General features: G+C 44.5%; 1 protein-coding gene across 1 annotated transcript in view; it reads left to right on the forward strand.

Moving 5' to 3' along the window:
- LOC144769139 (serine protease 27-like) overlaps positions 1 to 27,598 on the forward strand; it is a 431,213-nt gene that overhangs the window by 86,278 nt on the left and 317,337 nt on the right. Inside the window, exon 3 of the mRNA XM_078653147.1 lies at positions 9,467 to 9,738. Within this exon, the coding sequence (XP_078509273.1) occupies positions 9,467 to 9,738 (272 nt within the window). The remainder of the gene's footprint in view (positions 1 to 9,466; positions 9,739 to 27,598) is intronic.

Below are 27,598 nucleotides of genomic sequence, written 5' to 3' on the forward strand. Positions count from 1 at the left end.
AGGGATTGGTGGTTTCTTGAGAATTATCATCAAGGAATGGATTGGTGTTACTTCATTAATGATATTGTTAGGTGTGCCCGAGGATATTGAATGCGAAAATAGATCAACAAAGATGGTGTATTTAACATTAATGCCATGGCCGTGGTTCGACTTTGTATCACTTCAGATTGGTTTAAGCCAGATGCTCCCACTATTAGAATGGGAGACCCAGATTTCTTGCCATTTATAATACGGAATTGAGTTTGTATAGATTTGAGGACTCCAGGAAACTGCGGCTGGATGATATGATCTGGTCCTTGGTTACAGAATGCATGGAGGGCCCTGGTGTTATGTATATTTCTTTTGGGCTAAACAAATTTGAAATGCCGGATCCTTAGACTGCTGTTATTCATAAATGTATATGTTCGTTGATTAGGCCACCCTGGGTATCAAGGATGGGTAGTGGAATTAAATGTATGGATGGAACCAAGTACTGTAAGATGGAACCAAGTACTGTAAAATGACTCTCGTTTACCTTAATGTTTTCTGGAATATTGATGATTTATGTATATGAGCTATAGTTGGAAGGACTTTAAGTAAGATGGATACGCTGGGGACTACTTTATTTGATTATCTAGCTCCATACAAAACATTATCTAATTAATTAACTCTTGTCCATTTTTAACTGCCAGCTATTGCCCATATGGGCCTTTATATTTGTTGATGAGTATGTTGCTATCATGAACAACGCAATAGCACTTTAATTATATTATGATTAACTAGTTTTTATGATATTTATTGAACATCTGAATTTGATGTAATTAACTGAATTTTTTAATTTAGGGTTTATTTATGAGAATTGGTATTTTGTTTCTTTTCTTTTTTGATATTTTTTTATACATCCTGTCTTGAAATACGAAAATTAATGTTTCAGAAAATCACTAAAAATATAAAAAATAAAAAAGGGAAAGTCCCCAAACCTTAAAAAAAAAATGTACTACCCAGAGAGGTCTTCAACCTAGGTTATCACAAGAAGTACTGTCAGACTGCAGTCCGACCTCCGCATCCATTCCTATGCTGACAGCTAATACCGAGGCAATATAAAGAGGAGATAAGCTGATCCCAGCTGATGTGAGTTTTCTTTTGAGGGCATACTCTATACCGGCTAAAGTCTGAGAACCACATCTTCTTCACTGTGAAGACGCATGCAGTGCACTATATTCCAAGAACTCTAGATGCAAGTTAGCTCCTCTGTGCTCTCATTGCATAGCTAACGGAAGTAATCTTTAGGGTGTTGCCAAGAACACTACAAGCAGTTTAGAAATGTTTATAATTATTATTGCTGTTAGCAGCATGCATTAGTACTGTTCAATTTATATTAGGTGTGGTTATTGCTCATTTACCAAGCAACAGCAGAAGACTGTAGAAGTAAACACTTTTAAATATATAGGGGCCCATTAGGATGTCGGGCGGATTGCCCCCGACAGGCTGGCGGTAGCCACCGCCGGCCTGGCGGGGGCAATCCGCACGACATCCTCACCAGAATTCCCCCCCGCTATATTAGAATGGCGGGGGCGACCGGAGCGGAAAAGGGTTTCTATGGTGGCGGTGTCTGTCAGACACCGCCTGCCATATTAGGATGCCTCATTACTAATGCCTTTCCATGGCGGCAATGCCGCCACGGAAAGGCATGCGGTCTTCACTCTGAGGGCCCCCTGTGGGCCCCCAGAGTCAAGGAGGGGTGGGGGCTGCACACGATGGGTACCTGTGGTACCCCCACACATTTGCATAAACAAAGCGGCAGGCACCGCGCGGTGCCTGCCGATTTTTAATGCAAATGCTGAAATGCATTTCTAGCATTGTGGCGGGCGGTGCTGAGAGCACCACCCGCCACAATGCTGGAAATGCAGGATGTGCCCGCCACTGTGGCGGGCAGATCCTAATGCCCCCCATGGGACCCCCGCCCTTATGGGGGGCGGTCCCAATCCCCGCTAGGATGACGGGCAGACAAAGTCCACCCGTCATCCTAATGGACCCCATAGTGTCTTTTTCTCGGTGCAGTACTTGTGTGTGATATTGTAAAACACGAAATTGGGTTTGAATTATGACTAGGCCCCTGATCCACTTAGAGGACTGTTAGTAACCCAGAAAGCAAGGGCACAACTCTAGCAAGTATTTTGAGTGAGGTTCAACAACCTGGACTTTGACACCCAAGCACTGGTGCACTGAACTCATTTTTAGTATCTCTGAGCAGAAAATCGAAACCTTTTAGAAGTAGGCCAGAGCCCTGGCTCAAGCAACACCTTTGTTTGCCATCCACGGGGGAAATGCATTTCTGCTAGTAATATCTGTGCACAACAGTCAGGTAACATACTCCAATACTGGCGACCGGGTCTTTATTTTGAATGTTCAGGAGCAGTATAAAAATGTTATTATTTTTTTCTCATATGGGCAGCCTTGGCATTCAGCATCTTCGCCAATTCACAGGAAAAGTGGGGATTTCTAAGAAAACGTGGGCACGGCATTAGGTTGGAGTTTCAAAGAAAACGTGGACACTGCATTATGTTTTTGGACATTTAGCATTGACAAAGAATGACATTGCAGAGTCTGGAACTCAAATGAAATGGAGAAAAGGAGTGATTTGCTACAGGAGTTATAAGGAAAAGAAAGAAGAGATAGAATGGAAGGAGGAAGTATGAAGATAATGGAGAGATAGGAGGATGAGGAATAAGAAGGGTGGCATGAAGTGAAGGGGTTAGAGAAATAAGAGCCAGAGCCATAAAAGAAAGCATTAAAAGACAATAGATGGTAGGAGGGAGAAAAAAGGAACAAAGGCTGGAGGAAGGAAAAATGCAAGAGATGGTGAGATAGGCAAGACAGGGAAATGGGAGGAAAATAGAACAAAAGGTGAAAAAAGAAGAAAGAGAGATGCAAATCTTGAAGGAGATAGACAGTAGGAGTAAAGACATCCAAAAAGAGGAGGGGTGTCAGGGAAACAAAAGGGTGGAGGAAAGGGAAGGAGAGGGAGTGAGAAATTAGTTAAACGTTTCAGAATGGAAAGAGGAAGGTCAAGTACAATGGAAGAGGGCTGAGAGTATAGAAGCAGGTTGGAGAAGGGGATGGGAAGAGGAGGGAGAAAGAGAGGAACATATGGAAATGGATAATAAAGCAAGCAGTGGGGATAAAGAAGAGGAGAAAGGGTAAATGTGAAATCGATGGAGGAAGTGACAAACCAATGGTGACGAAGAAAAGAATGAAAAAGGTGTGGAGTGGAGTAAGAAACCTAAAGTAAAGCCAACTGTGCCAATTTATTGTTTACAAATTAGACACTGAGCATGCATATGGAAATCCATAATATCTTTGTGTATAAGTACAACACATGACAACTGCAAGGCATTAATCATACATGCCCATATGCATTTATTTGTTACTGTTGTTTGAGTGTGGACTGGACATTACCCGGAATCAATCAATCAATCACAGCACTTGTATAGCGCGCAACTCACCCGGAAGGGTCTCAAGGCGCTTGGGGGGGGGGGGGGGGGGGGGGAGGGTCGCTACTGCTCGAACAGCCAGGTCTTGAGTTGTCTCCTGAAGGCGAGGTGGTCCTGGGTCAGCCGAAGGTGGATGGGGAGGGAGTTCCATGTTTTGGCCGCCAGGTAGGAGAAGGATCTGCCTCCGGCGGTGGCTCTTCGGATGCGTGGTACGACGGCGAGGGCGAGGCTAGCGGAACATAGCTGGCGGGTGGGCGTGTGGAAAGTCAGGCGGTCGTTGAGGTACTTGGGGCCCAGGTTGTGGAGAGACTTGTGTGCGTGGGTGAGGAGTCTGAATGTGATCCTCTTGTTGACGGGGAGCCAGTGCAGGTTCCTCAGGTGGCTGGAGATGTGGCTGCGTCGAGGGATGTTCAGGATGAGTCGGGCGGAGGCGTTCTGGATTCGTTGTAGTCTTTTCTGTAGCTTGGCTGTGGTTCTGGCGTAGAGGGTGTTTCCGTAGTCCAGCCAGCTGGTGACCAGGGCCTGGGTGACCGTCTTCCTGGTTTTGATCGGGATCCATCAGAAGATCTTGGATCTTGAAGGGAAGAAATGCACTTCCTCTCTCATATCTGGTTTTATATCACGGAAGGTTTCCATGTGTATGTATTAAAAAGATATGTGACCATATCTAGAATGCACAAAGTTATATTTCTTCAGCGAGGTGAAGTTACATGTAATAGGTCTTGTGACTAATATCCGGATTTTTCCGTATATTAATTTATAGTAACATGCAATCTATGAGGCTGTAAACTGTATTTTGTACGTGAAAATACTGCTGTACTCAGGTAATTGGAAGTACGGGAAATCAGCATAAATGAATCAAATGCCAGAACAATGATATACTAACAGAAACACATACATTTTTTAAGAAGGTAGGATGTGCTCTTGTGCTCTGGTGGAATGAAAAATATAGACTGTAAATAAAAAAAATCCCGCCTGTGGTGCTCAATCGATTTTCACTTGGAGCCTGACTGTGTAAGATGGAGCGTTCTGGCGCAGGATTCCTTGGTGCAAGAATACCGGGCCCAGTTACACCCGCTAGAAATTCTGGATGGTAAAATCCCATGATGCACCAAGTCTTTTCCTCACGCCCTACCAACCTTCTTCTTTGGCAACAGTAGTGCTTTAAAGGGGCAGATACCGTCCAGCACGTCTTTAATGTGAAAGGGAATTTACCTGTACTTCTCAGCACTGCTGTAATACATTTAATGGGAAACTACTGGCAGTTCTCAGGAGCAAATAATGACTCTAAACAGTGAGTACTTGCACTTCTCTACTTCCACTTAAAGCACGGGTCAAGGAGGTAGCAGTCATTGCTCCCCCTGTCAAAAGTATTCTTTCTGTTTCCCTCCTATACTCTGCCAGCTCAATTCCCTCCACCCCTGCTCTGCTGGGAAGCCATTGGTCCTGTTCAGCATCTGCTCAGAACAGGTAAATGAGAGCATTAAGGGTCAGATGTACAACCGTTAGAAATAGCGACGTGCAATTTGGGAGAAATAGCGTCTTGCAAATTACGAGTTGCTAAATCGGATGTGCAAACAGTTCTGGCCCTCAATTAGGAGCTCGCAATTGAGTCACATCACAATTACTAGGCTTGCATTTAGCGAGTCTGTACGTGTTCACAAATTGCAAAAGGGCTGCAAATTGCAAACACAGCTTTAAAAGTGCCCAATCACTTCCTGGAACAGAAGAAGGACCCCAAACCAGGAAGTGGTGTCCATTTTGATTCCTGCATAGCAGTAGGAGCACACTGTGGAGCCAGATGCAAACTCAAGGCTGCATCAAGGCAGCAAGCAAGTCCTGCACTGGCCAGCCAGCAGAGCAAACAGGGAGCAAAGTAGCGCAAGAGAAAAAATAAATTTTTCTAAAAGAGAATTGGAGATTTTCACAGAGGGTTGTTGCAACAACCATAAACAGCTGTTTGGCTGGGCCTCCCAGACATTTCCTGAATCAGAAAAACTCAAGATCTGTGGGGAAATGCAGCAATTGAATAAAGCTCTGGGAGTTGCAGATAGGTCCATTGATGACCTCAAAAAAGGGTGGTATGACCTGCGCTCTCATGCAAAGGCAAGGATTGAAGCACATCTAGGACAGTCCCAAGGGTCCAGAGTAGGACCATCTAATGCTCCGCCCCCCTCATCTGTTCAGCCACAACAAAATTCTGGACAGATACAGTGGCAGAGTGTGCCTCAGGGACTGTTCACACCTCTGCACCCTCCTCAGGTAACTGCACAATGACTATTATTGCAAAATATTGCCAGAAACTAGCAGTCCACAGGCATGCAAAGTAGATACCCCTAGACACTCCATTTCATGCACCAAAACCTGTCCCTCCAATAGGCAGACGACCAGGCCCGGCTGGATGCCAAGTTATTTGCACTGACTGGGGTGATGGAACAACTTGGCATTGAGCTGGGGGAGGTGGCAACAAAGGTACAATGAGAGGGGCAAGGCAAGCATGATGGGGGCATTTGCCCAGGTGATTGGCAGCCTGTCCCAGGCAACCACCCTCCACTCAAGACGCACACTGGCCCTGCAGGTGGGAATGGGCCACTATGGTGGAGATGTGGCCAAAGGTATGCAGAATATGACTTCTGCTCTTGAGGCCATACAGACCTCTCTAGTATTGTCACGGGCGTAATGAGGGATTCTCACTACAGCAAAGTATCCAGCCACAGTAGCATCTCCACTGCAGAGATACATATGCTACATAAGAGCAGCAGCAGGCAGCCCACATTCCCAATGGGTAAAACCCAGCCAGCAACACAAAGAGGCAGGAAGCCATTGCACATTGCATGTGTCCCATGCTATTGCCCCCATTGACCATTGTTGCCAGTGGAATAACCACCCTTTGCCAAACAGATTTGGCTCATGTTGCCCGTGAAAGACATGTAAGCCCTGCAATTCATTACTGAATATCCCGATAAAAAAGGGGTTCCTAGTTTGTGAAATCTAATACTAGTCTTGTCATTTGTGGAGTGTGTAATGTGAATAGATGCATTTTACCATAACAAAAATTGCCTGCCTATGTTGTCCCTGCATTGTCTCCCCTCTGCTACTCTACTTTGCTTGGGTGGAGGTCGGGCAGGTGGGTCTGGGTCATCGACCTTTGAGTCGGAATCAGACACCTCCATGGGTAGGCCCCTCTTGCAGGCAATGTTGTGTAGAATTGCACAAAATAACAACAATTATACCGGAGGGTCTAGCACAAAAAGTACGCAAAATGTATACACAAAAAGGAGTCACCTGAGACAGCCTAGACATGTGTGTATCTAGCTAGGGTCATCCCTGTACTGGTCAGGGAAGGATGCCCATCAGGAGTACCGACGGAGAGAGCGGTGCTCCCCTTTCCCTGAGCCGTGGCCAGGTGGGGTGAGGTCCTCACATCTTACAAGTTCGTATCACTTGAAAGGAGGGAAGAAGAACAATATGAACACCTAGTCTTATCAGGTGATCTCTGTATCTGTTTTTGATTTTGAGCACATTCTTTTGTTTTCATTATCACCAGTTTTGCAGTAGCTAGCAGTAATTACGGTCCTGAAGAAAGCAATGACAAACTGGTCACTAATTGCTGAAACATGTCGACCATATAAAACATCCAGGCAGTCCATAATATAGCGGCTGTTACTGACTACTTTTTAACTCTGGAAGAGTGGGTAACACCAGAATAAAGTTATCAGTACCCCCTCATCCTATTTTAGAATCACCTAGTTCTTTATCACTTTTTACACATTTTGAGCACTGCAACATCAGTCCCCCGTTTTTTGGTATGTGTGCTAAGATCCTCACAATTTGAGTAGCAAGACCACATTTTTGACCCAACTGATCGGCGGTGGAGTTCCTTTTATCATCTGGACCCCCGTCCGTGACAGTTGAAGGGCTATTCCGGTGGTGGTCTTGTGGGAATCCCAAATGATGAAGGGCGGTTCCGTGTGGTGACTGATGGGCATCCTTCCCTGATCAGTACAGGGATGACCCTAGCTAGATACACCCATGTCTAGGCTGTCTCAGGTTACTCCTTTTTGTGTATACAGTTTGCGTACTTTTTGTGCTAGACCCTCCGGTATAATTGTTGTTATTAGTCTCTAGGGAACATATTGGAGCTAGGTCTTTAAAAATTCCCTTAGGTCCTAACTACCTGTTTGTGCTCGTGTAGAATTGCACATCACAACCTTTTAGCATTCCATTACAGGCTCATGCTGCAAGGTCCCTCTGCTTTTATGAAGGCACTGGAAATATAATTTAAGGAGACCCAAGGTGCACTCTGTCACACTCGTGGTGCATCTGTGAACACTGTTCACTTTCAGGTGGGTTGTTGGAAGACAGGTAGGGTGTCAGGATCCAAAGCCGCAGGGAATACTCACGGTCATCTAGTGAGAGATATGAGGCTGAGACAACTGATACATTTCACTTTGTATATCACATTTCATTACCTAGTAGGTATCCTTCGTCAAAGTTCCCCCTTTCTAGTAGCTGGTGAATGCCTCTGTAGTGAAAGATGTAGGAGTCATGGGTGCTCCTTGGAAATGTTGCTGCAATGTCTGTGATGATGATCTGTGCATTGCAGACTACCTGAATGTTTAGTGAATGTGTGCTCTTGCGGGTCCATAATATGTATTCCAGGTGGGATTGGGAACATATGGGCACATGGGTCCCATCTATGCAACCAATTACCTGTGGAAATCTTGATATCTTGTAAAATTGAGTTTTTGTATTCTGAATTTTATGGCATCCCTTGGCAGGTAGATGGGTTTGTGTATTAGGTTGATCATGGTGTCAAGGAATTTGCAAAAGAAACTTGAAAGTGCACTCTGCGACACTCCTCCAACCACTGAAGGGATATCTTGGTAACTACCAGTTGGCAATAGGTAGAGGGAGAACAACACTTGGACATGGGTGGAGATTGCATTGCAGGTCTGGGTTCTGCTTTCTAGTGTGGCTTCAAGATGGCCATTAGCGCTAGAATAACATTGCTACTCAGCCTTTACTGGTCATAAAGCTCTTTCTCTGTCTTGTCAAATATGGTTAGCCCGACTCTGAAAATCCTCTCCTGTCTTCGCCTCCTCTGCTGAGCCAAAATCCAGATCCTCCTCGCTATCACGTACTGGACAGCCATTGTAGTAAGATTTGTCATGCATTCTGTGCCTGTTTTTATAGGTTGGGCCAGGTTACCATCGGGTTTTAATTCATGGTAAATTGCATGTGAAAATGGGTAATTTTGTGCTTACTCGAAAATTGCAATTTGTCTGTACATGAAGTCGAGTCGCTATTTGAGACACGCAAATTCTGCACTCATAATTTTGCAGCTCGGTAATCTGTCACATCACAATGTCTGATTTTTAAATGCCTGTCGTACATCTCATACAGCTCATTTTGCATGTGCAAATTGTTTTGCGAGTCGTAAACCAGTCTCACATCTCCCACTAAATCCCCTAGAACAAGGAATATTATGCAGAATTCTGCATGGTAACTCTGTGTCCGCACAGATATTCACTATTCCGAGGGGTCTAGCTTGTAATAAGCAGAATTCCATGTGGATATATCAGGTCATAACAGTAATTCTGTCCACTGGGAATTTCCTTGTGGAATTACTATTAATTGGGGCATTAATGTCCACCTGCTATCCAACTGACCCAAAAATATTAACGATAATGATAAATAAATTAACAATTTTTTCAGTGTCTACCTGTGTCCACTTCGACAATTTTCAATCTCTATCTGTGCTCCTTCAGGCATTTTTAGCTAGTAAAGTGCCTTATGCCATAGGCTAATTGATTAATACTTTCTTAAGCTAACAGTTCTTTTAGGAGCTTTATGCCTTATATTAACTATTTTAGTTTTCTCAATAACTGATCCAAACTGGCACCTCTTATTTGTAAAGAGAAACGCAATTCTGACTAATGAGAGATTGCTTTTGTCTCTCCCTATTGATTAAATCTCTTTTTTTTCTCCAGGGGCTATCCTCAGTCCTCCTATCGTGTCTGCTTGGGGATGTACCAGCTCTCAAGCTCCAACCCCAACTCGGTGTGCTCAGGGGTCAAGACCATCATTGCCAACTCATTATATACGTCAACAGGCACGCTCGGGGACATTCTGTTGCTGGAGCTGGAAACCACGGTAACCTTCACCGATTTCATCATGCCTGTCTGCCTGCCAGCCTCCTCCGTCGATTTGCCTTCCGGGTTAAACTGCTGGGTCACCGGCTGGGGAAACATTTTCTCATCAGGTGAGTGTGGTTTGCGGGGTTGGGGCCATATGTACTCTTCCTGAAAATGTATTACTTGGGTTGGCCACATTGTGGCCTTCTGCGTGTCACCTCTGCTTAGAGCAATCCATGGCCCCATGTTGGATTGAAGACTATAAACCAAAAATGCTCGGTTTAACAAAAGCATCTGCTTCTAAAGCCTGTCTGTAAGCCGCAAGTCAAATGGTTTATTTTGCCTGAGTTCTGTTAGAGTTCCATCTCTGACAGTGATAAAAGGAATTCCATCCATTAATTTAAGTGATAACAGCATCTCTTCATAAAATATTATAATACAAAAACTGACGAAAATAATTGCTGAGTTCCCCAATAGACGTAAGGATAGACCGCGTACAAAGGTTGATTTGTCCCTTCATATGTGGTTCAGGCAATTTCATAAATAAAATAAAAGACATAAAACCCATTTGATTTGATAAATATACATAAGTGATAACTTCCTGGTGATTGCTTGTTAAACAAACCAGCTCTGATCCCAACACGGGTGAGTCGCTGCGCTGGCGCTACCTATGAACACGCGCGCGGCCACTTCCCCTCTCTAGGCGGCATCATTGGCAAAGCATGTGCGTGCCTTGTGCCCACATGCTTTAAGTAAGCACTACCACGCGCTTCCAGCTCACCCTGCTCACTTCGGCGGCCTTACCCTTGCACGCCTGCATCAGTCCCCGGCCCGGTGGGCCTCCATAAGCGGATGGCTGGGTGGAGCGGCGCACAGCCCCGTAGCCTGGTGTCAACGCCGTTCAGCAGTGCCAGGAGAAGAGAGTGGAAGTCCCCAGCGCCAAGGCTGCACGGTGAGTACGGCATTGGTGAAGACAACTTGGTCAGGAGCAGCGGCGGTTGATCATGTCCACCATTCCCCCCACTGAGCCATTCATTGTGGAAGGCACCCTGTCTGTGCCAGCCACACAGTGGAAAGACTGGGTAGAACAGTTGATCATTTTCTTTGAGGCCACGAAGGTTCATTAAGATCAAAAGAGGGCCATATTATTACATCTGGGGGGAAAGGACATCCACAACATCACGAAGATGCTTGCGGAAGCAACGCCCAAGACTAATCACACACTCATCAATGCCCTCAATGGATACTTTGAACCTATGGATAACCAAGATTACGAATGGTTCATTTTCCGACAAGTGCGCCAACTCCCCGAAGAGTCGCTCGGCACATTCTACGCCAAGCTGAGAATCTAGCGTCCACATGTGGATTCAGAGATGAGGCAGAGGAGATCAGGGGACAAATAATCCAAGGCTGTGCATCAGCGAAGCTCCGCGAAAGAATCCTGGAGGAGTCAAGGAAGCCACTAACGGATATACTGACACTTAGTCACACAAAAGAATTGTCAAAGGCCCAAGCGGCCCACATGGAGGGCGCATTACAATCCCCAATCAAGATGGAACCCGTGAACGTGATAATGAAGAAACTAGCACCTCGGGCGAGCAGGAAAGAAACAGGGTCCTCATCACCATGGCAGGCGAAGGCCTGTGGACTTTGCTGAGGACCACTTCATAAGGCAGCAGAATGCCCAGCGAAAGGTAAACGATGCACAGGATGTGGAAGGTTCAATCACTTTGAGAAAGTTGGCCCGTCAAAAAAGTACAGGAAACCCCGGCAGACGGTCAACCTTGTCCCAGAAGGCGGTGGGGAGCCCAGTGACATGGATGATGATGACAAAGAGGAATGAGTTGTGCACAAGGTACACATGATCGGAACAGCAACTTGAAGGCTCGACGACCGCCACAATGTCACATCCAGGTAGGCCCGCATGACGTCATGGCCATAGTGGATACCGGCGCCACGATCAACATTATGGCCGCAGCACTGTGTGAGACCATGGACCCCGCTCAACGCTACACCCCACAGCAATCACAGTCTTTGCCTACGGCCAGGATATGCCCCTGAAGATAAGAGGCCGGTTCAAGTCCTCGATTTCACACAGCGCCTGCTCCATCACCACCAATGTATATGTGACAGTATAAACTGGTGTGGCTTGGTGAGCAAAATAACGATGGATTAAACCCAGATCTGTGACTGGGGGTGAATGTTTTGCCATTGTGCAACATTCCGTCAATCATCTTGTGTGTTTTGTTGTTTGTATGTGACAGAGGGCGGACAGGGCATGCTGTTAGGCTGCCGGGCTGCAGAGGATTTAGGAGTCGTAACATTCGCATTGGGAGTACACCAAAAATACGTTCAAAACATCTTGGATGAATTTGCAGCAGTGTTTAAAGGGATTGGGAAGTTCAAAGGCAAAGAAGTGCACCTCCACATTGACCCCACAGTGCAACCCGTAGCAGTACGCCATCGGCGAGTGGTATTCCATTTGCGTCCCCTGGTAGAAGAAGAGCTAAAGAAACTGGAAACAGCGGGCATCATTGAAAAGTTGACCGGACCCACCCAGTGGGTCTCCCTGATTGTCGTCACCCAAAAGCACAATCAACCAGGGGCCGTCAGAATCTGCGTGGACATGAGGCTGCCGCCTGCTGCCATTAAAAGAGAGTATCACATTACTCCCATGATAGACAACCTGATCGGGGAGATGGTGGGAGCATGTTGGTTCTCGAAATTGGACCTGAGGTCACAATATCATCAACTTGTACAGGATCAGGCCTCCGACAACATAACAATCTTCTCCACTCATGTCGGCCTCCGGAGATATACCCGCTTAAGCTTTGGGGTGTCCATCGCAGCAGAAGTATTTCAAAATGTCATCCATGAACTAATCATGGACATATCCAGAGTCATAAACGTCAGTGATGACATCATGGTCCACGCCAAAACGATCTCAGAGCACAATTCCTGTCTCACCCAGGTACTAGGCCGAATACAAGACGCCGTACTTACCCTCCACAGGGAGAAATGTGAGTTCCTCAAAAGAAAACTCCAATTCTTCGGCTACACCTTCTCCGCTGACGGAGTAAACCCAGACCCTGACAAAGTCCGGGACATTAAGGATGCGGCTGCCCCCACTAATGTCACCGAGGTCCGTAGCTTCCTCGGGATGGTCAACTATTGTGGGTGGTTTATCAAAGATCTCACAACACTCCCTCAACCTCTGAGGGAGCTCACAAAGGACTACTTCCCCTGGAAGTGGGACAGGGAACAGGCTAAAGCTTTCCAGGACATCAAATATGCCCTTTCTGATGCAATGACGCTAGCGTTCTTAGATCCAAAAAAGATGGCAATAATTGCTATGGTCGCTGTTCCAACACGGCTGGGAGCAGTATTGCTACAACGGTGGCACAAGGAAAATGACTGGGCTCCGGTAGCTTTCGATAGCCGGTCCCTCACGGACACTGAACACTGGCACTCCCAGACAGACAAAAGAGGTCATCGCTTTACATTGGGGGTGCCGTCATTTTCGGTGTAGCACGGTTACAACGAATTTTTTACAACGCACTACCATTACATCTCAACTTTTACCACGCAAACCATTACAACGCAATGCGCTGGGGGGCGCTCTAGGATAGGGAATGTATTTAATATACTATCCAACACCTTCCCTGCTATCCACGGGGACTGGAGTTGGAATAGTAAATTAAATAATTCACTATCCAGCGCCTAAAAGCATTATGCGTTGTAATGGACTGCGTGGTAAAAACCGCGTTGTAAAGGCATGCGTGGTAAAAGCATGCGTTGTAGTGACACCAATCCGTCATTTTCATCTCTATGTGTACGGCAAACCCTTTACCGTGGTGACTGACCATAAACCCCTGGTAGCCTGGTACATCCACCAAAATTACCACCCAGAATAGAAAAATGGATGCTGCAGTTACGGAATTACAACTGCAGAGTGGAATATCAGCCTGGATCCAAAAACCCAGTGGACTACCTGTCGTGCCATCTAGGGGTGGCCACTGATCAGGAAAAGGAAGATGCCGCTTATTCGGAGGAGTATGTCAGGTTTGTCACGGCTCGGTCCTGCCCCATCCCGCTCTCCCTGGATGACGTATGAGTGGAAACCGACATAGATGAATGTCTACAGCCCGCGAAACTACCCCTAAAACACGGCAACTGGCACAGAGCAAGAGAAGAGTGGAAGATACTCAGAGTGGAAGCACAGTGTGTCATGTGGGTGTCTGCTGCGAGGACACCGGTTAGTAATCCCGTCGGCCCTGACAGCCCAAGTAGTTCACCTGGCCCATATTGGACACCAGGGAATGGTCAAATCCAAGTCACAGCTACGGACCAAAGTATGGCTCCCTCTCATGGATGAGCTTGTGGAAGCCACTGTCCACTCATCCCAGTGGTGCCAGGCAATTGGAGAAGCTCCCCGCCCCGCTCTGATTTTTACTGAACCCAGCCCCAAGAATCCCTGGTTGTGCGTTAGTTTGGACTTCGGAGGTCTCCCGAATGGAAGACACTTGTTTGTGGCCATTGATGACCACTCTAAGTACCCTGAGGTAGAGATTATCAACTTGCCAAATGCTGCGGAAGTTATCCCAAATCTGGAGAAGGTCATGGTGACTCATGGCCTCATTCAGAAACTGAGAACAGACAATGGGCCTCCCTTTTAAGGGAAAGAGCTGGCTGTTTACCTTGCCGCCATGGGAATCCGGCACCGGAGAATCACCCCCAGGTGGCCACAGGCCAACGGAGAGGTAGAAAGGTTTATGCGGACCTTGAACAAAGTGATACGCATTGCCCACGACAAACATCAATCTGTGGAACTGGCGATCATCAAACACCTCACACTACTACAGGAGTGGCCCGGCACATCTGCTCATGGGACGAGTAATCACTGACTCCATTCCACACCATCCTCAATGGCGCCTGGTGGGGCCAGACGAAACTCAAGTGGCGGCGCAACGGTTGTGGGCCCATTCTCAAGTCAGCCAATGACGGCGGGCCCAGCCGATAACGTTGGTGAGAGGGGACCTGGTCCTACTTCGAAACAGGGTGAACAGCAGCAAGTTTAGATTGCCATATGAAAGATGTCCCTGGACTGTGGTCAATATTAACGGCACCCAAATCATCACCAGGAGAGGAAGCGAGACGGTGACCAGAAATGCATCCCACTCCCAGATAAGGCAAGATGGCCGCCGTGGGGTGCAGTGAGTGAGTCGCACTTTCCTCCTCTCCACTGCCGGACAACTATCTATGGCTGAATAGATAAAGAATTACAGGGTTTCCGTATGCCTCTGTCTGGTAACTCGGTGATATTCCCTTCCTGGTTACAACGAGGGAACATCATTCTACGCACAGTTATTCACCTTAAAAAAGCTATTTCAGAGGTTCTCATTCTGGTAGTAGAACTCTGTCACAGGATGCCGCCTCGTCCACAGCGTGGGCTCGAGCTCAAAGATGGAAAAGGAGGGAAAACTTCAGATGCAGACAAAGCTAAAGGACAGAAAACTACAGTAAAGGAAAAAGAGAAAACAAAGACAGAGCAGAAAATTACTGGCCCAGCTCCGGTTACTGCCACGGCTCAGAAAAATGTGTCAAGTCTTAAGAAAGTAATGGCGAAAAGAGACGGAGCAGAAGGTGCGGCGACTGTAAAAGATGCAGGCCGAGATGTCAAGTCAAAGACTAGAGAGACTGCATTGCGTCAACCTACCGTCACGGAAAGTTTCGCCAACACTCCCGTAAACACTCCTGTAAGCAGCGGACCCCCCGCAGCCAAACCTGGTATTACCGCGGACTCCAGCGCGGGCGGAAGAGATGGAGCAGACACGGCTTCAGTGATCACCGGAATCAGCGCTGAGGGAGCCGGTGGAGCCGGTGGAGCTGGCGCTGGCGTTCTCGACGCGGATGCAGGCTCCATGCTTAATCCCGGGGTTGCTAGGCAACCTGGAAGTCTGGCAGCAGCAGGTAAGCCGGCCACTGCAGTGCCTGCGTCCGCCTTGGGAGAGAGCAGCGCTGTGGGAGTGATGATCATCGGGGGCAAGACAAGTGGCGGTGCCGTGGCCGGGCTGAACCACGGGTTAGAGGCGCAGGAATGGAGTCGGTCAAAAACAAGCATAAGCTTAGACAAAGGGGTAAATCTGTCGGCGATGAGTGACTGCCGTGCTTTGCACACCCAGCTTCCAGGGGATATTTCGGATGTAAATTCTTCTGCGCTGGTATTAGAGCATGCAGAGCGGGGGGCCCAGCTACATGAGTCAAATGTAACTGAGAGGGAGGAGATTGCTGCTACGGTTGGCATTGATGCAGCTAGCCTACTGTACAATAAACCCCTAACATGGGCAGAAACTATGGATCTAAACGCAGAGAGTGGGGGATTTAAATCAGGTGGCGATTCCTCCACCTCAGCAGAAATTGGTATTGCCAATGGTTCCGCCTCGGCAGAGAGATTTTACTCTGTGGAAGAAGACACACAGTCACAATCTCTGCCCTCTGAAGATGTTTGTACCGATGAGTCCACTGGTATTGATTCACTTAGTAGCTCCCCGGCAAGGAAAACCTCACAAAAAAACGCCTGTCCAAAAGGAAACCTTCCACTGCAAGCAGTACCACCGATCCTACTAAAAAATTAGCATGGGACTATTCAACCACCACCTTTTCTTTTATGGAGCAGGACAGTCCAGCAACTTTGACTGGGGATTACGGCTCTGCTCAATCCTCCCAGCCTCCTGTTACGCTTGATCTTCTGTTTAACACCCTGAAGTTAATGCAGACTGAGGCTAGAGGAGAGAGTAGGAGGGCAAGACAGGAATCTAGGAAGATTCAAAATAAACTCAGAAGTATAAGCCAAAGACAAGACGAGATGGTTGAGAGAGTGGTACAAGTGGAGGAAAGGACTAGTAAAGTGGAGGATGATCTGAGAGGCCTGAAATCATACAAGGAAGAGCATCAAAAGGTGGCAGAGGATGTTAACTGGAAGCTAGAAGAGTTCGAGAACAGGCAGCGTCGAAATAACATCAGGTTGCTAGGTGTGGAGGAAGGACTGGAAGGGGAGGACCCCAGGTTGTTTGTTGTGAATTTGTTAAAGGGGGCTTTCCCGGAGTTACCTAGTTGGCAGTGGGAAATAGAAATTCAAAGAGCCCACCGTTTCCCTTTTTTTCTTAAAAGGGGTCAGGCTCAGGTTGGGGGCCAGAAGGGGCATCCTAGGGCTCTGTTAATATTCGTAGGGAATTTCCTCCTTAGACAGCTGATACTGGACAAAGCAAAGCCAGAGTCAAGACGTACTTACAACAACGTTACGTTCTTTGCAAGACCAGACTTTTGCCACGCCACAGTGGAACGTAGATGGAGGCTGAGGCAATTGATTCCGCATATCCAGGCTTTGGGATCCGAAGCCTATTTGCTTTACCCTGCAAAACTGAAAATTGTGACCAAGGGCCAGTTTAAAATTTTCTTTTCTGAGATTAAGGCAAAAGCGTACATGATAGAAGCTCTGGGATATAAGGAGAAAATGTAATGGATTCAGTTTGATATGTTTGCAATATTGGCTGGCAGTGGGGAGGTGTGGCGGCTGCTGCGTCCCCGGCGTTCACATATAGGTCATGCGTGACCTATTTGCCTGTAGGGGGGGAGGGGGGAGGGGCACTCGGAGAGGGCTCGGGGAGGTGGGAGGGATGAGGGGTGGGAGAAAAAGGCACACACTACACACCGTGAAATACAGTTTACAGCAGATTCAGGTTTTGTTTAAATGGAGGACAAAGGAAGCCATGGGCTTGATTAAGAGATGGAATTCGAAGCTGGCGCTAACCTTTGATGTTTTTTGATGTCTTGTCGAATCTTGTCATTTAATGTTTGTGGTCTTAACGATCTCCAAAAGAGGCTGTGAGTCTCAGCATTCTGTAAATCAACGTCTCCTGATTTGATCTGTCTACAGGAAACTCATGTGGAGGGTGGTAAGGGTTTTCTGCTGGAACAAACTGGATTTAAAGTTTTAGCTTATACGAAACAAGCCTCCAAAACTCGAGGGGTGGCGATTCTTGGAAAAGGCGCAGACTGTATTGTACATAGGAGTAAAGAAGATACTTGGGGTAGATGGGTGATTATAGAAATGAGCTTCAGAGGGGTTAGGTTCACTTTGGTTTCAGTGTATGGCTCAACATGCGATGACCCTGATATTTTTCAATTTCTAGACGATGAACTCCCAACGTGGGCAGAACCGATTGTTTGTTGTGGTGATTTTAACATCAGCCGACCGGCGAACATTGAGTTACAATCAGGTCATTCTTATACAGGGAGGAAGAAAAGGGTGCACAGAGCGATCGCGAATATGGCCTCGAATAATGCTCTCTCAAACGTCTGGGCTAACCTGCACCCGCAGTTGGATGGGGATACATATTTTTCTGCCCCCCATAATATAACAGTAAGACTGGACTACTTTTTAATATCTAATGTTTTGCTAGGTAATACATAGATTAAAAAACTCCCTCGGTTAGTTTCTGATCATAGTCCATTATTATTGTCACTGAGCTTATCTGGGGTAGGTAGGAAAATATATAAATGGACTTTCGAGCGAGCTCTGTTACAAGACGAGTGTTATCGTAAGCACATGGGAAAATGGATTAGGGAGTTTGGGTTGAACAACAGGGGTAGCACTAGCAGCGGTTTTATTTGGGATGCATTTAAAGCAGGTGTTAGAGGAGAGACAATAAGCTTCTCAACTTATAAACGAAAAAAGGAAAGAGAGTCGTTCGATCAACAAGTTAATTCCCTTCTGAATGCCGAGTCGGAACTAAGTAGGTTAATTTTGGGGGGGCTCCCTTTAGATCATCAATTGTTGGAGATTATGATTTTAAAGGCAGAAATAGCGGACAGTATTACTAAGAAGACAGTAGCTAGTTACTTAACGAAGAAGGAACAGGCGTGCGAGTTTAGTGAACGGATTGGTCATATTCTCGCTGTCAGAGCTAGGCAGAAAGCTAACGCAGGGGACATTAAAAATATAGTTGACAGTTCAGGCAAGTTAATCTCCAACCCTGAGGGAATAAGAAAAGAATTTTGGAAGTTTTATTCGGAATTATACGATAGGGAGACAGAGCCAGAAGTTGAGAATATCAGGAATTTTCTAGGAAATATTCAACTTAAAAAATTAGAGTCAGAGGAAAAAACTATACTTGATGCCAACATAACTCTAGAAGAAATGACGTTAGCTTTAGCAGATCTCCCTTCATCGAAGGCTGCAGGACCAGATTTGATACCAATTGAATTTTATAAGACTTTTATATCAGACTTTAGTGTAGAACTTCTGGATATACTTATTCAAGCCCAGAGAGGTATCTCAATCCCTAATTCTTGGGGCGAGACGGAGGTTATTGTTATTTTGAAAAAAGGGAAGCCCGCTACAATTCCTGGGTCATATAGACCTATTGCCTTAATGAACGCCGATGTAAAGCTATACTCGAAAATCTTGGCCACAAGGATGTCCGTTGTAATAGAAAAGTTAGTTACCCCAGTCCAACATGGTTTTATCCCGGGGAAAGGGACTACTGAACATGTCAGGACTGTGATTACCTGTTTTGATGCTATGGAGGTTACAGGCGGCCCTGTCGCGGCTCTATTCCTAGATGCCGAAAAAGCTTTCGACAGGGTAGCTTGGGAATATCTATGGGAGCTAATGAGAACTTTTGGGTTTGGGGATAATTTTATAAAAGCAATCCAGGTTCTTTATAGAGATCCTACGGCTAGAATTAAAATTAATCGGGAGTTATCAGCGGCGGTGCAGATTAAAAGAGGAACTAGGCAAGGCTGTCCTAGCTCCCCTCTTTTATTTGCATTATATATGGATCCATATTTACGTAGACTCGAACTCAATCCCAGCATCTCCCCATTGTGTGTAAACGAGTTAGTAGTGAAAGTGTTGGCCTACGCAGACGATGTGGCGATAATTACCTCTGATCCTGGAATGGCAATAGGAGTAATAGAACAGGAGGCCCAAGACTTTGGTAACATTTCTGGTTATAAGCTTAATAGAGCTAAAACACAGATTATCAAAAACCCAGCATCTCTATGTAACGATCCTCGAGTGACTTCCTCAGCAGTATATCTAGGTGTTGAAATTTCACCTGATTTAGGGACAGTAGTTGAGCGTAATATTTCGCCTTTATTGACAAAAGTTAATTCGGACTTGCTAAGGATAAATAACCTCAGATTGTCGTTAGTGGGCCGTACTAACATCATCAAAATAATTATACTCCCTAAATTTCTTTATCTTTTTCGTACAATACCGTTATTGTTTGAGTCAACTTGGTTTAATAAACTGGAGTCGATTTTAAATAAATTCATTTGGTCCTATGGGAAGACGAGACGGGCATATAAGTTTATGACTTTACCAAGGGAGAGGGGAGGCTGGGGGGTTCCTGATTTCAGGTTTTATTATTGGGCATCAGTTCTGCAATACATTCAAGGCTTAATTGGCGCAAATGAAGGGAACCCGAAAGTAAAAGCTGTTTCAACTATGATTTATGCAATTGTATTGGGCGAAGATACAGCAAATGTTTTCTTAAAATGTATTGATTCATCTTATTTCAAACGAACTCGCTTCAAGACAATCGCCGCTGCTCATAATGTATGGTCTGCTGTTGCAAAAAATTGTGGTCTAGGGAGATATAATAGATATATCAGATTGTACAGAAATAAGTCCTTACCCCCTGAAGTTTTTTCGGATGCTATTATGGCGGACTGGGATAGAAAAGGTATTAAGAAATTTGGAAATTTGTTAGATCCCGATGGAAATATTCTTTTATTTTCAGATTTGCTAGATAAATTTAATATAGCAAGATATAGTTTTTTCAAGTACCTGCAGATTAGGAGTTTTTTTCTTAAGAAAAAAGGAGGGCCAGGTGGTTTTGGCATAAGCAATATTATGGAGACAATTGAGCAAAGCGGGGTGTGCTCCATTCGATATTTCTATGCCCAGCTGGCTGGTTCAAAGAAGGATGACATCGATAGATTTGGTATTAAATGGGCTGGGAAATTAGGGATATCAGGGGAGGTCTTTCAGACGTCCTTGGAGTTAGGCTGCTCAACATTCTATTCTGCCCCACTACAATCACAACATTTTAAAACACTATACCAATTATATCACACGCCTGACCGTATAGCACAGTGGGGGGCAACTTCAGGAATCAGCTGTTGGCGATGTAACGCTATGGCTGCAGATAGCATCCACATATTTGCGCTTTGTCCCAAATTAAGATCCTTATTAAAGGATATTGAGGATTTTATGGCCCGTACACTTGCTTTAAACGTAACCCTAACACCAACTGTAATTATGTTAGGAGTTAGGGATTGTGAAGGCGCTCATAGCGAATTTTTATTTGTAGCGATGGCGGTCTACAGGTTGCTGATCGCTAGAGTTTGGCTCGATCCCCTCCCCCCGGGCTTGCAACAGTGGATTGCCTTATTACTGGGGACGTTTAACCTTGAAAAGGGTATATTCGAGAAAAAAGGTTAAAAAGAAAAAAAGGTGGGGGAGGAAAATTTGGGAACCGATACATCACTGGAAAGAAAGATCAATTGCGAACGTAGACTGATGTATTAATTCCATCTTTATTGACTTTTTTCTGTATTAATATGTGGTTCTTCTTGTTAGTAATTTTGATTTATTATATGTTTTATTACAAGCATTAAGGTATCTGTACAATGTGTTATGTGTGTGCCAGAAAAATTTCTTTGTTTTACAATAAAAAATAAGAAATGCATCCCACTCCCAAAAATTCCTGCACGCCTAACAATCAACCCTGTTGGGCGCACACGAGGACCCCCAGGGGCCCCAATTAGAGCCTGAAGTGAACCTGGACATGGGGACAGAGACATGCAGAGCTCAGGGAGGGGAATGGACCCCAGACAGTACCCCGATTCCAGGAGAGGCATCCGTGGCGGAGGAGTGCCCTTAAGTGCCCAGTGGCTCCTCCGATGATTATGGTAGTTCACAACACAATGCAGAGGAAGGAGAGCCAAGTGGGCGTGGCAGCTCTCAGCATCGTCTTTGCCAGAATCCTGAGCCAACTCGCAGGCTGCGAGATTACTTCACATAAGACTGTTCAAAGTTATTTTGCATAGTAGTTTTAGTGTAATGATAATTACCATGGACTGCCAGGGGCAGCTGAGAGCTGTAATGGTAAATTGATGTTTGTTGGATTTTGTAGGGAAGGAATGTTGTGTCGTACCTGTGACGCAAGGGTTGTGCTACGTAAGGTCATGTGACCCAAGTTAAAATAAACAGTGGCACGCAGGCGTAATGCCGGTCTGGCGCACCACCATGAGAGTCATACAGCAGCACCCAAGCCTCCTGTCTTTTGTTATGTCCTGAGACCCATTAGCTGTCCCCCTCACCCGACGAGGTCGCAAGTGAACACGATCCGTCAACACAACAGGCACTAAATTAGGAGTCAGCGATAAATGCAGATTACTCACTGCCAGGTCCTTTAAGTATTGATTAAATCTACTGGGATTATTATTCTAAACTAGAGATCTTCAAAGTGGGAGGTGAGCTCACCTGCAGAGCAGGGGGGCTGAACTGATCTCAGCAGGCGTCCGGCACTGGTCAAATATCATGGTATGAAATAGAGCCTCAAAGGGATATGTCAGTTCACAACAAATCGGTAATTTCCATATTTGATACAGCAGAAGTGTCTGGGGTCATTCAGCGATCATTGGGCCATATCACTGGTTTACTCTGGCCAAACAAGGACTGAGCATAAGCATGATACAAAGGGCAACACAACTGATTGTCACCTGTGAAGACAACATTATGTTCTTTACGCCTAATCCATTCGTCAGTGCCCAGTCCATAGAGGGAGAGGCAAGAATCTTTGAACAGATTGCTAAATATTTATTGATTTATTGATTTTTCTTTTAGAGTTTTACATAGCGCAAACTAGACCCAATGATATTAGGTATCAGAGCGCTCTACATGAGCATCAGTTTCATTACAGATGGGCACATTCATTTTTTGTTAGGCACGGGGAGATTAAGTAATTTTTCCAGAAGAATGCGTTGCTGAGACTCAAACCTGGTTCTCCAGCTTCGAGGTCAACCGCTCTAGCTGTAAGGCTACATCCTCTTCCCTTGTTGAAGAACAGCACAACTCAGCATTAGTTCATCTCACATATTATATTTATGGAGGCTAGAATCATTATTTTGGATTTACTAATATCCTTCAGATTGATCAGATGGTTGATCTTAATCATCAACTTCTATTGCAGATGTCTGCTGTCAAGATTCAAAAATCAAATAAATTATCTATTGGGTATAATGGAGAGATGTAATATTATTAAAATGATGCCTCTTCCCTAGTGCTAATTCTTATTCTGGCCCGGCTCTAGGATTCTTGCTCTGAGAAGGCTTTACATAGGGATGGGTGGGCCACAAACTTGAATGGACAGTGGCTAAAAACAAAGTATTGCAGAGATCTGATATTTTAGGTACTGACAGCTGGCAACTTGACATTTTAACACCATAACCACCACTCAACATGTACACTATTTGCTTTCCCTGCGGAGGGGACTCTGCATGCAGATAGACTGCAGTACGCTCCTAGTCACGTGCAGGATTTCATGTTTTTTTAAACGTTGGCAGCTTTGCGCTTTGCAAAGCACTGAAGTTTAAAAATTTGGGGGCAGTAAACCCTGTAACTACTTTGCCCACCCAAACCTAATTCCATAATGCAGGCTTTACCATTATTCATCTCCCCTTTGCACATGTTCACTCAAAGCCTGTTAGAAACTGAGTTATGATTCTGACAAACGCAGAGAACCACTCAAGCTCACCAGTTGTGGTAATCAATGCACAAAACAAGGGTATAATTATATTGCTTTTCATCTTGCTCAAAATGCCAGTTTCCCAGCAGAACAGAAACAAAGAAAAGGGCAGCAACCTGTGCCATATTTTGTATTCTTTGGTAACCATAAGTGGCAAATTTCACTGGATTTCCGCATTTGAGCCAATCACATAACTAAATGTATATACTCCGATATTTAGTGATCCACTGACCACGCCATTGTTGATGGTTATATAAACAATTTAGCAAAGAAATGCAAACAAAACCTAAACATTCTACATTCCCTCAGTGTCCATTTGGAAATCGACTTTGAAAAAAACACTTTTTCAAGCTAATTCCCCAAAAAATAAACATATAATTTAAAGAATACTTAACAGTTGCTCATGTAGGTCATGTAGGTCCTACTGTATTTCCATCTTTGGGTTCTGGTGGCATTTACAACCCATTCAGCCTTCATCCGCGTGATTTATGATGTCACTAGAACATCTTGATGGTAATATTGGGCCATATTACACAGTTACCATTATGTATGCCATATTAATACCTAAATCCATTTTTGGCTAAATATTTCGGCTACATTTAGCGCCCCATTAGGATGTCGGGCGGATCGCCACCGCCCGCATGGTGGTGGCGATTCGCCCGACATCCTTCCCCGCCCGACACCTATTTCCCCTGCTTTATTACTATGGCAGGGGGGACTGCGGTGGAAAGAAAGACCGTCTGCCGCTTTTCTGCCCGGTCGACAAGTCGACCTCGCGAAAAAGAGTTTAATATGGTGGCGGTGTTTGCTAGACATTGCGGACCCCCAGGGATTATGGGGGGGTGGGGTGCATGCATTTCAATGTACAATGTGGCAGGCACTGCGCGGTGCCTGTCACTTTGTTCACTGAAATGCGTGACGTGTATTTTTAGCATTGCTGCGGGCAGTGCTTTCAGCACCACGCGTCGCAATGTTAAAAATGCGGGCTACTGTGGTGGGCGCATCCTAATGGCCCCCACGGGACTGCCGCCCTTATGGCAGATGGTCCCTTTTTACGTTGGGATGGCGGGCAGACAAAGTCCGCCCGCCATCCTAATGGGGCCCTCAGTTTCAAATATTAAGTTAGGTGAACCTTGAACAGGGAGTTCATAGTTTATAGGAGGAAAACATTTTTTTCAATTATACTTTTAAGTTTTTATGTTCACTCAAACACTTTTCATGACGACATTACAAAAGAAAATGTGCAGTGTCTGCAAAATGTACATTTTAGTAATAACCAAATACAGAAATAATGCAGGTAAAATGGGCCAACAATCTACATATACAGTTTGTAACAGTTTCAGCGGAGAAATATTAATTACAGGGTACTTTTAGAGTGCTTATAACTACCAAGCATTTCTTTTATTATACTATTCCTTTATAAAGGAAATTTCATAGGTGAGTTTCAGTGCTTAATTTGGAGAAAAAAAAAGTGTGCGGGCCTTTATCAGTGGCAATTGGTGGTGCAAGCTGTAGTGGCCTGCAGTGCCAGCGCTGCCATTGACAGTACCTACATACCTATTACCCATCACACTGTTACAAGTGTGACAGTTCATACAGTTTGAGCCCGTGAAACTATAAGAGTGACATGGGTGGCAGTTATTAGTTGTGTTTAGAGTATATTGAATTAATAAACAAATAATGTTCTGCTCATCTTTTAAATTACACTAACAGCGCCATCATGTGCTGGTGTTGACAGTTAAGTGCTTGTACCTAGCTCTGGAAACCAGCAGCTTAAATTAAGCACTGTTTTTTCCGGATTAGGCACTCCCTCTATTTATCACCAACCTCTAAAACAAGCTGTGGACTGATGGAAGGTCAGAACTATGAAGTGTATGTGAGACCTCGCTCCATCCTTTTCATATTACTGACCTGGACTTTTGAATCCATCCCTCACTTTGTCATTCACTTTTCTTTTTCTCCCTTTGCCATGGCCCTTCTCTTCCCCTTTGCTTCCTATCCTGCCGTCTCTATACCCATGTCTTTCATCACTTCATCTTTTCCTTGGCCTTTTTCCTCTCTCACTCTCTCACTCCTTCCATTTGCTTATCCAGATTTATTTCCCTCCTCGCTATCCTTTTTCCTCTTTCCTCTCCCTCACTTTTTTCCAGTCTTTTATCTCGTCTCTGTTTTTGCTCCCCACTCAGTCTCTCATTTCCTTTTGTCTTCTTCTGCTTTAACCCCTCATTTTGCTCCAAGATAGAGGGTAAATGAGTTATTTCACTGCGACTTTTACCAGTTTCTAGTCATATTTTTCTTTAAATGTCAAGGTATTTCAGTTATTAGTGGTTTTTTCTGAAGTTCTATTGCTCTTGATCTATGCACAGCACCCTCTCCATTCCATAAACGTATGGAATGTCATTAGAGTCTGAGTCTAGTATGTAATTGCACAGTTTTTAACTCAAGAAGGCTGCCATAGGCACCTCTAGCTTTTCTACCCAATCATCGGGCCAGGGATTAACCCCAGGTCCAACATCTAAGACTTGCTAATTGTACTGCTAAAATGCAGCAGTCCCCGAGACCTGGAATGGGGAGAGGTGAACCACATGCTGTGCCTCCTCACTGGCACATTAATATTGCGTATATGACAATGGTACATATTGACTCTGTGGCTTTCTCAGTCACACTCCTCTAAAGTGCAGCAGCATTTCCTGTTGTGCCCCAGCAAGAAAGTCAGCCCAGATATGTGGTGGACCTGCTTTACCACTTCTTAAATGCCTTGGGTAGGTCAGGATGTTGGGTGGGCTTGTCCCACCCTCTAGAATTGGGCTTGATTTCCTCTACTTATCACTGCAGAGTTCTTCTGGTGGTAGAATCTACCTCATCCAGCTTTATCGGGACCTACAAAAACCTTCTTGAGATCTGCGCTTTGCAAACTGCCACTAGATGGTGCAGAGACAGAATATCGAGCACAAAATATCGAGTTGCAAAAATACTGAGTCATTAATATCGTGGGTCACAAATATCGACAGCAAGATTATTGTGGTCAAGAATATCAACTTAAGGTAAGTAATATCGATTTTAAAAATATCGAAGTGTTTAATATTGTTTGCAAAAATGTAGTTGTTAAAAATATTGGTTTTTATGATTGTTATGTATTTTAGTATATATTTTATATGTATGTGAAGTATTTTCTATATAAGAATTGTTTGTATTTTTAATATATGTATTACATTTTTAGTAGTTATTAATGTTTTCAATTTGAATTTTAGGACATAAAATCAATACATTTATGATTTAATTAAATTTTTAGTTTGGACATATTTTGAAGTTGAAAAGAATTGTTTTATTGTAAATCTATTTACTATTTTATTTTATATAATATTTGTAGGTTTTTGTTATATGTAATTAATATTATAATATGTGTTCTTTTTATATGTTTAATATATATATATATTTGCTAAATATTGTTTATTACATTTTTTTCTTTTTGTGTATGTATATTTTTTTGGAGTGTTTGATTGTGAATAGTATTTTTTTTCTTCCAGTATCCAACACTTTCCCTAATGTTACATTTACTGGAGTGGGAATAGTACTTTTTACCCCTCCGCTATCCAGCACTTTCCTTAATGTTGCACTCACCAGAGTTCGAATAGTAATTTTTAACCCTCCGCTATCCAACACTTTCATTACTGTTTCTCTCACTGGAGTGGGAATAGTAATTTTTACCCCTCTGCTACCCAACACTTTCCCTACTGTTGCTCTCACTGGAGTGGGAATAGTAATTTTTACCCCTCCGCTATCCAACACTTTCCCCACTGTTCCACTCACTGGAGTTGGAATAGTAAATTTAATTATTTGCTATCCAACACTTTTCCTACTGTTGCACTGATTGTATTGAGCAATTTAAGTTAATTTTATTTTTTATAGTTTAATGTTTTAATTTATTCTAGATCTTTTTATATTTTAAATTATTTATAAGATCGGCATATTGTGCTTCAGGGTGCTTTTTACCTGATAAATGAGGTATTGTTTCTTTGATCTTTTATACCTCTGAATGCAATGCGCTACTTATGATTGAGAGACACACTTCTGAGGAGATAAATTCTGTTACAAAATGGCGGCTGCTGACGGAATTTTTATTGGAAACTCTTAAGCTTTATTTGTGGCCTATTACTCAGTTGGCTTT

This window comes from Lissotriton helveticus, chromosome 7, assembly GCF_964261635.1.
Source record: "Lissotriton helveticus chromosome 7, aLisHel1.1, whole genome shotgun sequence".
In the NCBI taxonomy this organism is placed as follows: Eukaryota; Metazoa; Chordata; class Amphibia; order Caudata; family Salamandridae; genus Lissotriton; species Lissotriton helveticus.